This window comes from Sinocyclocheilus anshuiensis, unplaced genomic scaffold (assembly GCF_001515605.1).
Source record: "Sinocyclocheilus anshuiensis isolate Anshui unplaced genomic scaffold, SAMN03320099.WGS_v1.1 scaffold2020, whole genome shotgun sequence".
Classification (NCBI taxonomy): domain Eukaryota; kingdom Metazoa; phylum Chordata; class Actinopteri; order Cypriniformes; family Cyprinidae; genus Sinocyclocheilus; species Sinocyclocheilus anshuiensis.
In genome coordinates this window covers 339,607-353,385 of record NW_015557276.1, presented here as the reverse complement: position 1 = coordinate 353,385, position 13,779 = coordinate 339,607, and the positions used below count along the sequence as shown (strand labels likewise).

General features: G+C 39.6%; 1 protein-coding gene and 1 pseudogene across 4 annotated transcripts in view; one reads left to right on the top strand and one right to left on the bottom strand.

The window, feature by feature from the left end:
• The first annotated feature begins 1,145 nt into the window (after positions 1-1,145).
• On the top strand, positions 1,146-9,370 carry LOC107679063 (5-hydroxytryptamine receptor 3A-like; annotated as a pseudogene).
• rubcn (rubicon autophagy regulator) overlaps positions 5,207-13,779 on the bottom strand; it is a 37,083-nt gene continuing 28,510 nt past the window's right edge. For 2 of the 4 annotated variants that reach the window (XM_016474479.1, XM_016474482.1), the window contains one exon: positions 12,826-13,398. In XM_016474479.1, coding sequence (XP_016329965.1) covers positions 13,250-13,398 — 149 coding nt within the window. In that variant the 3' untranslated portion in view covers positions 12,826-13,249. Of the gene's footprint in view, positions 5,259-12,825; positions 13,399-13,779 lie in introns of those variants that run through there. The other 2 variants (XM_016474481.1, XM_016474480.1) reach the window with 2 other exon arrangements.

The window sequence follows — 13,779 nt, the reverse complement described above, 5'->3', positions numbered from 1 at the left end:
ATATTATTGCCTGCTCTGTAAACTGAAGACATCAAAATCTAATGATGTCAATGGGGCCATGATTTATGTATGATGTAATGCAAGTGATCTTCAACAAAATACTCTAGCTTTATACTCCTTTATAGGGGCTTTAATGGGGTAGTTCACAAAAAATGTAATTTCTGTCATAATTTTCTCATCCACAAGTTGTTTCAAACACAAAAGAAGATATTTTGAAGAATGTTGGTGATCAAATAGTTGACAGTAGCCACTGATTTTATGGCAGCAAAAACAAAGTACATCATGACACAATTTCCCTTTCCTATCCCTTTAAGTGTCCCAATACTTAAATATACATAGACATTCAAGCTCTAGAAAGTTGTATAGATAAGTATTCAAAAATGTAGCAAATGTGTAGACTGAATCTGACATTCTGTTTTATCTGTATCACCAAAACATGTTTTTTTTTTTTAGCTTTGGTATCTTGAATAGCAATGACTTTTGTCACTGTCATTATCAAATATTCTATTATTAGATCAAATTAAATATTATCTAAATATCACAAACTTTGCTTCTGGTTTTGGTGTTTGTTTGTTTTTTTAAGGATTTATTGAGTTAAGTTATTGTGGTTAAATGTTAAATATATGTATTGAAATAAACAGTTTAATACATTTCTAAATTAATAATTATAGTTGATGATTGATAGTTATTAATTTGATGTGTGACTGTAAAAGAAGCCACAAGAAAATGCTTTAAAAAATGCAGTATGTTACGTACCATACAATCAAGGCCAGTCTGGAAATATAGAACTAGCCATGGTATATAAAAACAACTGGAAATATTTTCAAGAGGATTTAATGTTAAAATAGATTTTATAACGTCTTGAAGAGCCATAATAGCTCAAGTGTGAATCCGGTGTTCTTTCCTCTAATTAAATGTGTGGCACTGAACATGTTTTTTCATCTAATGGAAAAACAAGCTAGATCACTAATGAGTTCAACCAAACGGATACAAAGCTATTAAGATAAGATAGGTCAGTGGTTACCGAAGGTGTTAAACGACATGTAACTGCACATGATAGTGTCAGAAAAGTCATCAGATTTCACCTGTGGAAGTAAACGGTGAGCAGTTTTAAACAAAAGGATATCTCATCCACACCGAGCATTATGGGACATCTTTGGCGTTTTCTTTTGACATTTTTCATTCAACTTACAGGTAATGAATTAAGCTTATATGTAGATGACAGACTTAATGTTTCGGTCAGTTATAATTTTGTCGTTGTTAAAAAAAACTATGCAATATCTTCAGTGATTTGGAATTACCCTTTATAACAAATCAATTGTCTTTTTGTAAGCAGGTGTTTTTTGGTTGTTTTGTTGTTGTTGTTGTGCTATGCATTCCAAACTTTGATATAACATTCACATATTTATATGCGTCATAGTTGTTTGGTCAAATCAAATTATAATGTGATGTATTTTACTTTGTTAGGCTTTTGTCAAGTAATTACAGCTTCTGCAATTGTAACGTGATTTCAAATTTTGCTGCAAAATTTCTAAAATGTTTAAACTGATCTCACCCCATGTTGCAGGATCGGCTTTAGAGTAAAGTGTATTGTTTCTGTAATACATATGGCATACATTCAGTTATGCTTCATGTACATTTATAAGATTTGACAATGTGCACTAGAAAGAGAATACTTTTAATTCAGTTAAATATGCTAGAAATATCCATTAGGGATGATCAAACAATATACATTTAAAAATGTTGGAATACTTTTTGTGTTTATATTGAACACTTAGCCTAAATATTTGTATAATTTTTATCAAAGACACCATAGACGAGTAACTTTTTGTGTGAAATTTTTCTTTTTTTTTTCTTTTTTAAATTGTGTTTTAATACTTTTTGGGGTGACTATATACAAAAATACTGTGTAACGCAGCATTTGTTTGCTGACTGCAAATACATAATGCTAATACATGCTAATAAATGGACATCAAAGAAGCCGCTAAGCTAGTTTCCCTGGTTTATGGTCATGTTAAGTGTCGTGTCTGGCAAATATGCTTCGCTATGAAGAAGGACAAAGTGGACCCACGTATGACTCTCTACAGGACGTCATTGACAAGAAGTCCTTCAGACCTTCTGTCAACCTCAGCAGCCCCACCATAACCAACATCACCTTCACTCTCTACGCTATCTTGGGAGTGGTGAGTCAGTGCAGGACCAGCTGTATGTCTCTGGTTGTGTAAACTGTACTTGTGTCTAAACATTTGATGCTTGTTCTCTTTTGCAGAATGAAAAAGCACAAATTCTTACCACATTCCTCTGGCTCAGGCTGGTAGGTTTGGTGCATTAACACTAAAAGATGTTTGAATAATCACCTGAATATGTCGCTATCCTGTTCTTCAATCGTGTTTCGTTATAGTACTGGTCCCATGAGTTCCTCATTTGGGATCCAGAAGCCTGTGATGGCATTACGAAGATATCTCTTCCTGTCAAAGGTCTCTGGACTCCTGACATTATCGTTTATGAGTTGTGAGTGCCCTCTACTGGGGAGGTTTGGGACATTTTTATTGCTCTGCAGAATTAATGCACTTCATGTTGTTACTAACAACAAAGGGCATATCTTTTCTTTCTCTTTGTATTTTTATATCAATATAGTACAAAATCATTCTATTTAAATAAAGTGATAAACGAGTTAGGTCAAAAGTAATCTATAAGTAATCAGAAAGTAGTCCAAAAGTAACCCTAAAATGCATAATGTAAAGGATTACATTACTGACTTCAATTTTCATCATGTAATTTGAAATCAGTAACAGACTACAATTTGTAAGTAATCTACCGAGCACTGTGCGCAATAGATTTCAGCAGATGATTTTGTTAAGACGAAGGCATTAGCTAACACGACATTAAAACGTTAAAAACCTATAATATTGAGTTATTACATATAAAAACACGAACCAACACATTCTCACTAGTGAAGTGTTATTCCATTTCCTCAGGAATTTAAAGGGGTCATATGATGTTGCTAAAAAGAACATTATTTTGTGCATTAAAAAGCGAGGTGTGCTGTGATTGGCCAGCTATCCAGTGCGTTGTGATTGGCCGAATACCTCAAGCGTGTGACGCCCTTACCATATTGTGATGCTGTGTCCCGGCCGGAGCGATGAGACTAAAACATTAAAACCCATTATAAACGAGGCATTCGTTTCATCCAGTGGGGACATAGAAAGACCAAACAAAGTAGTTTCGCTTTCACAACGAAACACACAGCGTCTTCACAACATGACGGCAGCCTAGAGTGAGCAGAGGCGGCGGGCTTGAGAATGGAGCGGCCGGCGGATTCGACGAAGGACCGGCCGGAGGGCTAGCGGCACGACATGGCGGCGGCGGCAACAACAATACTACAGCGAGATTAAAAGTTACGCCTTCTTTCTTTGCGTGAACATTTGGGTGGCGTTATGCAAATCTTCCCACATCGTGACGTAGACATGTGGGGGTGTGTTAGAACGAGGCGTTTTAGGTAGGCGTGGCTGACTCTTAACTTTTATAAAGAATATCTCTTTGGATTTGAGACTTTAGTCTTTGCAACTTTACAGATCTTCTTTATGCACCAAGAGCTTGTAACACTCCAAAGAGAAATAAAAAATTGAAATCGCATCATATGACCCCTTTAAATCTCAGCGTTTTTTACAACCAGAGGCTAACTCGTGGATTTTCACTGTGAGTGACGACACACTGAACATTCCAAGATGGCGGATGCGTCAATGTGTCTGGAGTGGTCGAATTCATCAGGATAATCTTCACAAATGAACACAACTTTTATTAATTTTGAAGCCTAAATACAATCAGCAGAACTAAAAAGCTAAATGTAGAGTATAAACGAACTATAGCACTGTCACATGACTTCAACATTACCACCTTTAAGCTTCTGTCAAGTCTTTCAGTCTTTATTTAAAAACATTTTCTCCGAAAGTTTGTGTTAGAAAAGTTTAAATAGTGTGATCATAAACACAAGGCTGTGAAAGCGACTACTGAGTAGATGTGTGATGAAGATCTGTAGTTCGATTTAGCCACTTAGAAACTTAACCACTTATTTAGTCACTTAGAAATTGCCTTTTTCAAAATAACAAGGGGGTTTTACTGATGTATTTTATGTGGTAGAATAAACTGTGAATATATCTTGAGCTTGTGTTTAACCACAGACCTTATTTTAGTCATTTAAACAAAAACCCCTTCAAAAACCCATTGACTTTGGAGGTGCTAGATTCTTGTTTCCGGGTTTTGGTTTATAAAAATATTTCATCCCTGCAGCACTCTGTAAAGCTATTGTTATAAATTGTATATCTATATAGTAAACAGGCTTTAGCTGAAAAGGGCGGTACTTTCATGTCTCGTGTCACTGTGGACTTTCATACAAACAAAACTGTAGCAATAATGACTTCAGAAGATTTAAAGCATTAAATATAAGCTATGTAATACTGTTGGAGCTTTCGTCTTGCTTAGGCCAATTCTGTAAATTGTAATTGACTATTTTTGTCTTAGAGGAGCTTTAAAATAATGTGGGCGACAAGTATTTTATAAAAAAAAATTATAAATGTAACAATTTCAACTCTCTCCCTCTCTTTAGTGTGGATGACGATGTATCTCAGGCCTGTCCTTACGTGTATGTGAACCACACAGGCCACATCCGCTATGACAGGATGTTGAGGCTGGTTAGCGCTTGTAACCTACAAATCTTCAGTTTCCCTTTCGACATACAGAACTGCTCTTTCACCTTCGGCTCCTACATGCATACCAGTAACGTCTCCTCTTTCATTGCTCTCCTCATTTCCTGCCACCTCAGCACATATTTGTCATGAACGCATTTTCCCTTTATGTGTTTCTGACTTTTTTGTGAAGACCCACTTAATCTGTCTTGTTAGTTTCTGTGGACTTTCACATGCAGTAATGTAAAGTCAACATATGGCAGTAAGAGAATGTCAGTTTTTCACACTAGATGACTTTTGAAATAAAGCTGTTTTGCCCTAGGAATGAAAAAAAAAAAAAACACTAAGATAAAATATTTGTATTCCAAGTGTATTAAGTGTAATTCTAACACCTGTAATACATGTAACCCCTTCAGTAAAGGACGTCCGTGTCAGTCCTGTCCTGTCCTCTAAGGAGATGACAGTAAACTCGAAGCGTTATCTGCAGGCCAGTGGAGAGTGGGAGCTGGTGGATATCTTGGGCGACACTAACATTTTGAAGTTTGGAATAGATGAATGGGACATCATCACTTTCTGGGTAAGAAAGAGACAAAAGCATAATAGGCATATAATAGGCTATGTTTAGAAATGCATACTAAAATGCTACGCTGTTCCCTATCGAACGGTCTCTCCCGTTACGTTATATGCTTATGGGATAAACTCCTGCTTACTGATACTGAAGCCTGATTTGATCACATTCGTTTAGCTGCATGAACAAATGGCGCTTCAGCCCGCCAAAAGGGGTGGCACGACTGCCATATAAGTCGGCTCTGAGCACCATTCATCAGAATTTTCTCCTTCAGCGCGAAGACCATCTCCTCGCTGGACTCTGGTGCAAGAAGCTTGAAGCCTGCTACTCGCTGTGGACCAGCCTCGGCAGCGGGAAGGCGCTCCTCTTCAGCGCCTTCTCCTCTGCGGCTATCCGGCTATCACAAAAAGCTAATTTTCTAAGAGCAAATTTCTTCGCCGTTGTTGCAAATGGCATGACGCTTCAGACGGGCACAGAGAGTGTACCGCTTGCCTGGGCCACACCCCCGCTGAGGCTGCTGTCACTGAGAGAGACTCCTCTCATTGCGAGAGCTTGAGTCTCGCCCTGCTTCACCTTATTCTTGCTCTCCCATTTCTCCCCTCCCAGCTGCCTCGGAGGAAGAAACAGTGGAGTCACGGGGCTGAGCAACCGGGCTCGAGTGATTTCATGCCGGCACAGGTCCCGCGTGCTTCACTCTCCCCGCAGCACTTTCATCCGGTGTCTTTTGCACGTGAGGATCAGCGCCCCTCATCTGCAATGAGCGGTTTGATCTTTTTAGGTGGATCAGAGGAGAATGACTCCGTATTACTGACAGCTTCAGATTCAGAGGATTGCGCGTGCTCCGGAGAGGATCCTGGCACCCTTCTCCCTAGTGAGTTATCACGGGCTGGTGTGGATAGCGAACTGATTCACATCCTCACCAAGGCTGTGGAGAATCTCAGCTTAGCCGGCTCCAGAAGAGCCTGCCCACAGCACTTAGACGAATGATGCTCGCTGGGCCGTCGTCGATGAATCTCCCGCCAGAGACCAGTGCCATTTTTCCGGAAGTTCACGATGAACTTACAAAGGTGTGGCGCGCCCGCAACTCTGTGTGCGTCCACTCTTCTAATTCTGCCGCCCTCACATCTGTTAAGGGGCTGAAGAAAATGAACCACGACTGCACCACAAAAAAATGAATGAAATCATAATTAACAGAACGGTGACGACTCTCTCTTGCATCACCGTTTATCCACCGTTATCTAAGGAGCTGCGCACAGCAACCAACCTGGCTCTGCGTGCTATTAAGGCTATTGTGCAGGTAATCAGCGGAGCCATGGTCAGCATGGTGGTACTTGAGCGCCACCTTTGGCTCAATTTTAAGAAGATCAAGGACGCAGACCAAATCACCTTCCTCGACTTCCCTGTCTCCCCTACGGGGTTATTCGGCCCTGCCGTGGACGGATTTGTAAAGCGCTTCACTGCAGCACAGAAGTCGCTGCAGGTCATGCGCAACTTCCTGCCTATGCGCTCCAGCTCGCCGGCTTGTTCAGGTCGCCAGAAGGCTCTGTCTTCCCAGCAGCCTGCAAAGCCTTCTCTGTCTCCAGCTCAGCCTCGGCTAAAATCAAAGCCTGACAGCGCCCTCAGATGGCTAAACACTCATTCTCGTTTTCCAGTTCCCCATCTAGCTCCGGGCAACGGAAGCGCTGTTCACCTAGGCCTGTCCTTGCCACTCAGCACATGCCCGAGCAAACTACCGCTGTAATAGCGGACTTATTTATTTAAAAGAGCAGTACTGCGAATGTCAGGTCCCCGCCCCGTGTGGCGACCTGTCACTCGACGGACTCAGACCACTTGCCACCTGGCTCTAGGCTTGGAAAGCCATCCCGGACGTGTCAAATTGGGTTCTGCAGACCATAGAACGAGGTTCCAGTTCGCTCGCAGACCACCTCGCTTCAGAAGTATTGTTCAAACTTCAGTACAGGACAACGATTCTTACGTTCTCCAGTCTGAAGTACAAAGTCTGCTTGCAAAGGGAGCCGTGGAGATGCAGTTTTTTTTTCTTAGAACTGCAATTTAGCCCTCATAATTCTGACGTTTTATCCAGCAATTTTGTCTTTTTTTTCTCTGAATTCAGTTTTTATTTATTTCTGCCACGGGATAAAAAATAAAAAAAGGTAATTGCATCTTTTTATCCTACAATAAATCACTCTTTTTCAGAATTGCGAGAAAAAAAAAACAGAATTCTGAGATAATTATTAATTTGTGGCGACATTGTACAAATTCATTTCATTAAAGTCTGGCCACAATTTAACCAAATTAAAAAGAGGGAACAAATTAATTCTTATGAGTAAAGTCTTAGAAACTAATTCTTTATTTATTGACCATGAATCACAACATATTTTTACTTCCAAATGTCATGAGCGGAGCTCGGTAAATGACGATATTAAATGGACATAAATGGTGATATTCCAAAATAAACATTTTTTTTTTTAAAACATACAGCACTTTAAGCTAAATGTATGTCAGTCCAAGTCTTACCTTTTCCATCCTGCAGGTGCTGATAAAGCGACGGCCGATACTGTATGTTGTGAACCTGATCATCCCCAGCTCCTTCCTCCTGATCATCGACATCCTGTCGTTCTACTTGCCGCCGCACAGTGTGGATCGATCCTCTTTCAAAATGACCCTCATTCTGGGATATACAGTCTTTCTTCTCATTATGAATGACCTGCTTCCCAGCACTGCTAATGGGACACCTTTAATAGGTCAGTTAGCCACAACACGCCTGTATGAAACAATACGTGAATGTCAAACAACAAACATTGGTCATAACAATGACATAATAGGTTACTTTACTATTACTCCAGTGTTTTCCAACCCTGTTCCTGAAGGCACACCAACACATTTCAAACTCTTCCTCATTTAAGAGTTCCTATTATACTTTTTCACTTTTTCAACTTTAGTTAGTCTGTAACGTTGCTGTTAACCAATCACAGCACATTTCATATTTCAGAAGGCGGGCCTTCATTTGATACAGGAACTATTCGAGCCATTCATGCCAGACTGGGGAGAGAGGTGTTGTAATAATGTAAAATATGTGAAAAATAATGTGTTTTTCGAACAACCTAGTATGAGAGCCTGTTCTAGTACACCCCCAAAACAAAATCAAGACTTTGTAAAAGAGCATAATAGGACCCCTTTAAGCACACCTGATTCAATTTATCAGCTCATTGGTAGAGTATCCAAGACCTATACATTCCAGAGAGCTTGGAAAGAGCATTAACCAAAAAGATTCACAAACTTACTTATGTGGCATTATATGAATTATGTGAACACTCATTTAAGTATCATATCTCTAAAATTTGGTTTCACCTTCTTAGGTATTTATTTCTCAGTGTGTCTGGCACTCATGACCATAAGTCTACTGGAGACGGTCCTCATTACCTGCGTTCTCCACCACAATTCAATGAAATACAGGGAGGTGCCACACTGGGTTCAGGTGCTGGTGATGCACTTCATTGCTCGACTTATTTGCTACAATTTCCCTGAAGACCCTTTAGCCAAGATAGAAGGGAAACAAGAAACCAATCCATGGGTCATCCAGCCCTCAGAATCAACGTCCAGTCAACACACATCCACTAATGGTGAGACAAGAATAGAAACTGATGCTAACTTTCAAATCAAATGTGTCCAAACCTGTTCCTGGAGGGCCACTGTCCTTCAGAGTTTAGCTCTAACCCTTATTAAACACCTGAAGTAGCTAATCAATGTCTTCAGATTCACTAAAACTTCCAGACAAGTGTGTTGGGCCTGGTTGAAGCTAAACTCAGCAGGACTTTGGTTCTCCAGGAGCAGGATTGGACACCCCTTGTTTTAGATGCTAAATGCTTGCTTTTTTTTTGTCCCCTAGCATCTGGAACCATGACACTGGATGTGCCTGAACTCACAGATCAGTCAGGATCTTAGAGAGATTAACACTTATTTGTCCATTCTACGAAAGGAAGACCATCTACAGAACCAGTGGTGCCATGTGGGCTACATTCTGGACTTCCTTCTCTTCCGCATTTACCTGTTGATAATCACCGGATACGCGCTTGTAATCATATGCATGTGGTGCATTTGGATGAACCAGTAGAAAAAGTACAGGGCTAACAGAAAATATATTATAAAATATATAAAGTCTGTATCTCAGAATATTTATATACAGACTTTTGGTTGTTTTCCCATGTTCACTAGAGCAGAAATGTAGTGAGTAGAGATTGACAAATATTGATTTCTTTACATTTTTCCATGATCAGATATTGGTTTTGTAGTGTTAAATCGACCAATAAATGGTTCAGTTATGCACATCGGTTATCATCATATAAACATGCAAATAATCGGTATCGGTTTTAATAGGGTGACCATATGTCCTCTTTTCCTGTCCTGGTCAAGACTTCTAAATTGCCATAAAATATCCTGGTTTTGGCTGGTTATTGACGTTCTCTCATACATTATATGTTTCTACAAGTATGAAAACAATAGGAAAACAAAGCCAAAACCTTGAGATTTTAGGCAATTTACAAACCCCGGCCAGTAGAGATGCACGGATCAGCTCAAACGCCACCCGAATCTGCTGTTTTGAACAAATTGTCCACCCACCCCTATATTTTCCGCCCTGACCCGCACCCAATTGTCACATTAATTTTTTTCTAATTCTTAGTTTTGCATGATAATATGATGGATCGATGGTTAATTTTTAACAGCAGATTCAGTTATGTTAGAGCTGATCTTCACACATCTGTGGCACATTATGGCTCCGACACGACCACCGGAGCTGATCGCAGCCACTCTAGTCAATGCTCGTGTTAATATCTGCCGCGCCACGGCACGTTTCAGAAGCGTTTCTCAGTGCTGCTTCGCTAAAGATAGGTGGCTAGTCTATTTTTGACGAACACCGCATCCAAGCCGACACAATTAAATAATTGAGGATGTATTTTAAACGACTAAAAAACAGCTACAAATCTTTTATCCTTGTCGTTCATAACTAGACATTAAGAGTATTATCGTTGTCTGTAGGCTACAGCACAACAAAGTACTGTAGGACATAGAAATAAACACAACAATAAACACAATTAAACTGGACAAAACAACTAGGACTGACAAGCTGCGCTAAACCACGATCATATTTTGCGCATGTTTTGCGCAGCTTGTCAGTGAACAACGGCTCTGTGTAGTAAACGCTGCTCCATGTGAAAGCACGCACGTTATGGAGATTTACCGCTGATTACAGATCCGGCTTTACTGGCAAGATGCGCATTAAATATCGCATGCGATTTATCATGCAGCCCTAAAAACAACCATTTAGCCAACTAACCCAAGAACCCCAACAATCAAGAAAAACATGGAAAATCAAGAAAAACAACATCAGACAGGCAAATCTCATGATCTCATGAATCCACTTGCTTTGCTCCTGGTGTGAGTTGGCACCGTGTGGAGGACGGAACAAAACCTTGTTGAAGCCGTAAGGGAGTAACGGTAACAATACGCTGATCGCAGGCTGCTTTTAATTGAACATTTATTTATAAAACAAAAGTTCTTCATTGGCCAGATTAGCCTACACTTTCTTAATAGCATAAACATAGGCTTTACTCCCTTCAAACTTTAACTGGAATGTCACTGTTTCTGTCACTGCAACTTCCCGAACAGGCGAACACGCGCACACACAAAAATGAAATATGTTGAGCCTGTCTGTCTGCCTTATGAAAAAGATGCATTTTAAAACGCGTTCATATTTTAGAGAATGTAGTTAATATTTTCATCATTAATGATCCATCTCATCCACCCACAATTAATCTGAATTAACTTTTTTATAACCTGACCCACGGATTACCTGCAGTGCCCACGGATATAACTGCGATCCACGCATCACTACCGGCCAGGTCATGACCGGGAAAAAGAGGACCTATGGTGACCTTATTATAACCGATACCAATTATTTGCATGTTTATGTGCCGATAACCGATATGCAGAACTGAACCATTTATTGGTGGATGTGACATTACAAAACCGATATCTGATTTATGGGGAAATGCCCAAATATCGGTAAACATATCGGTAAAACCGATTATCGGCCGATCTCTAATGTAGAGACCAAAAGATCTAACACAACAATACAATTATGACTAAAAAAACAATAAGACAGTCTAAATATCTTTAATTCAGTTACATATATTTACATAACAATAAGAAATTATATATGTACATTTTCTCAAATAGTGCATCAAAAGCCCCTGAATAAAAAAGGCAATTCAGTCATTTTACAACAATAAGCTCAAGTGGACACATCGTCAGCAGGATCAAATTAAAAGTTATAAACTTAATATTATATCTCATAAGCAACCATACAAAATCAAGTTTGTTCATTCATTCATTCAATCTCATATACTTAAGGTCAGTGCATTCAAGTCATTTAATGCTTGTGGCAGAGTAGCACAGTCGTTATTGCTTCATATATACTCACAGCAGCAAACAAATGGGCTCTTGAATATATTTTCATTTAGATACTACCCAAACTAACTTAGGTCCTGTATGTATGTAATACAATTTGCCATTATAATAAACTCTTTTAATACAGTAACACTTTGGTACAACTGTCTTTTTCCATTGAATGAGAATGGGCCACTGTTCAAGATTTTGGACTGAATGCGAGATGTTGAAATGACGTTCTGGCTCAAACATTAATACAATTCTTGTTTGAACAAACTTATCAAACTAGTGCAAATTAAAGAGCCAACAAGACATTATTTGTCTAACAAGGAACAGAAAAATATACAAAGTGCCATTTTTTGCTAGGTGCAAAATGTTAAAGCAAAAAGGCCTTTAAATTTACAAATAAAGACCAACATTGGGCCTCATTTGTGAAACATGAGCAAAACAAAATTCAAAGCAACTTCAGCAAGAATGGTTTTACAAATGAGAAGAACACATTTCTGGTTAAAATGTTCGCAAAACCAAAACAATTTATGCATAAATTACGTGTGCATAAATTACGTGAATTACGTCTAAATTACGTGCAAAGCCAAAACGGTTTTACGAACAAGCAAATTTAATTTCTGTACAAAATAGTTGCATTCAGTTCAATACGACAATTTACGATTCTATCGTTAACGGACACTTACATAAAAAATTTGTTTTACTTGAAATTTGTATTTTTCTTAAATGAGGTCCATTGTTGCATTGAATTTTATTTATTTATTTACAAATTATTAACAAATTTATTTGACTCGCATTTCACGAATAAGGCCTTTTGTTTTAGTAGCTTTGATCATTAACACAGTAAGCTGGAACCTGCCACTTCTAGAAACCTCTCGGGAAACAAAGGTTGTGCAAAACCCACTGGAGTTCAGCTGCCCAGTTCAGTTCTCTCATCGATACAAACGAAGAGCCATTAAAGAGGCACACAACAGGTTATACCAGGGCTGTCCAAACTCGGTCCTGCAGAGTTTAGCTCCAACTTGCCTCAACACACCTGACTGGAAGTTTCTATGCCTAGTAAGAGCTTGATTAGCTGGTTCAGGTGTGTTTAATTAGGGTTGGAGCTAAACTCTGCAGGACACCGGCCCTCCAGGACCGAGTTTGGACAGTCCTGCGTTATACGCTTAAATATAACCAACAAAAAGCAGACAGACAAAAACAAGATACATAAATCCCTATACATAAAAGCTTACGACACAGGACCCGACAGCCTGTTGATTAAAACAAATTGGATTTTTAAGGATGGAGGCAACCAACAAGCAAAAACATGGCAAATAGTAAAAAAACAATATAATTTTGTATTTGAAGGCGGCAGTCCTTAAAAGCAGAAATGTCTTCTTTGCACATAAAACTCTTTAGCATTAATAATCCATTATGCTGCAGTCAGCAGGACTTTCAGAGCAGCTTATTTGGGACGGGAATCAAGAAACGTTTGGCTGAATATCAGTCACTACATTCACTGTTGTGCTGTGCTCTGGTTAAATCTTACTGGCATTGTGTGTTAGGTCCCGCTGGCCTCGTCTGCCTCTCTGTCCTCCTGCTCCTCCATGTTCTTGCGAGCCATCCGCTTTCTCCTCTCGGCAAGTCTCAGACAGCGAGGACACGCCTTCCCTCCCTTAAAGCAGGTCTTATGATAGCATGCATGACAATCTGCACAACAAAAAACAGACCAACCATTACAACCAACCACCACAACATGGAAAAAAAGACACATGAGGGCCTTTTGCACCACTTTAGTTCCAGAACTAAATGTACAGTACTAAAGTACTGGGACGATTTTGCACGAACTATTTCCCAGTACTATTTAAAGGGTTGCATTCGCACCGACAGTGTGTACTAGGAAGTGACGTAAGCCGGTCGACAGCGACGTCATTTGTGCGCGGCGTTCAACAGAAACAAAGAAGAACAACATTAACAACAGGAGGATGGAGGACGCTGTGATCGGAGCTGTGTGTTTGTTGTGTCTCGCGGGTTTCACAATAATGGACATGGAAAGTCGACGTATACGTAAAGCGATTGAAAGAACGGAAA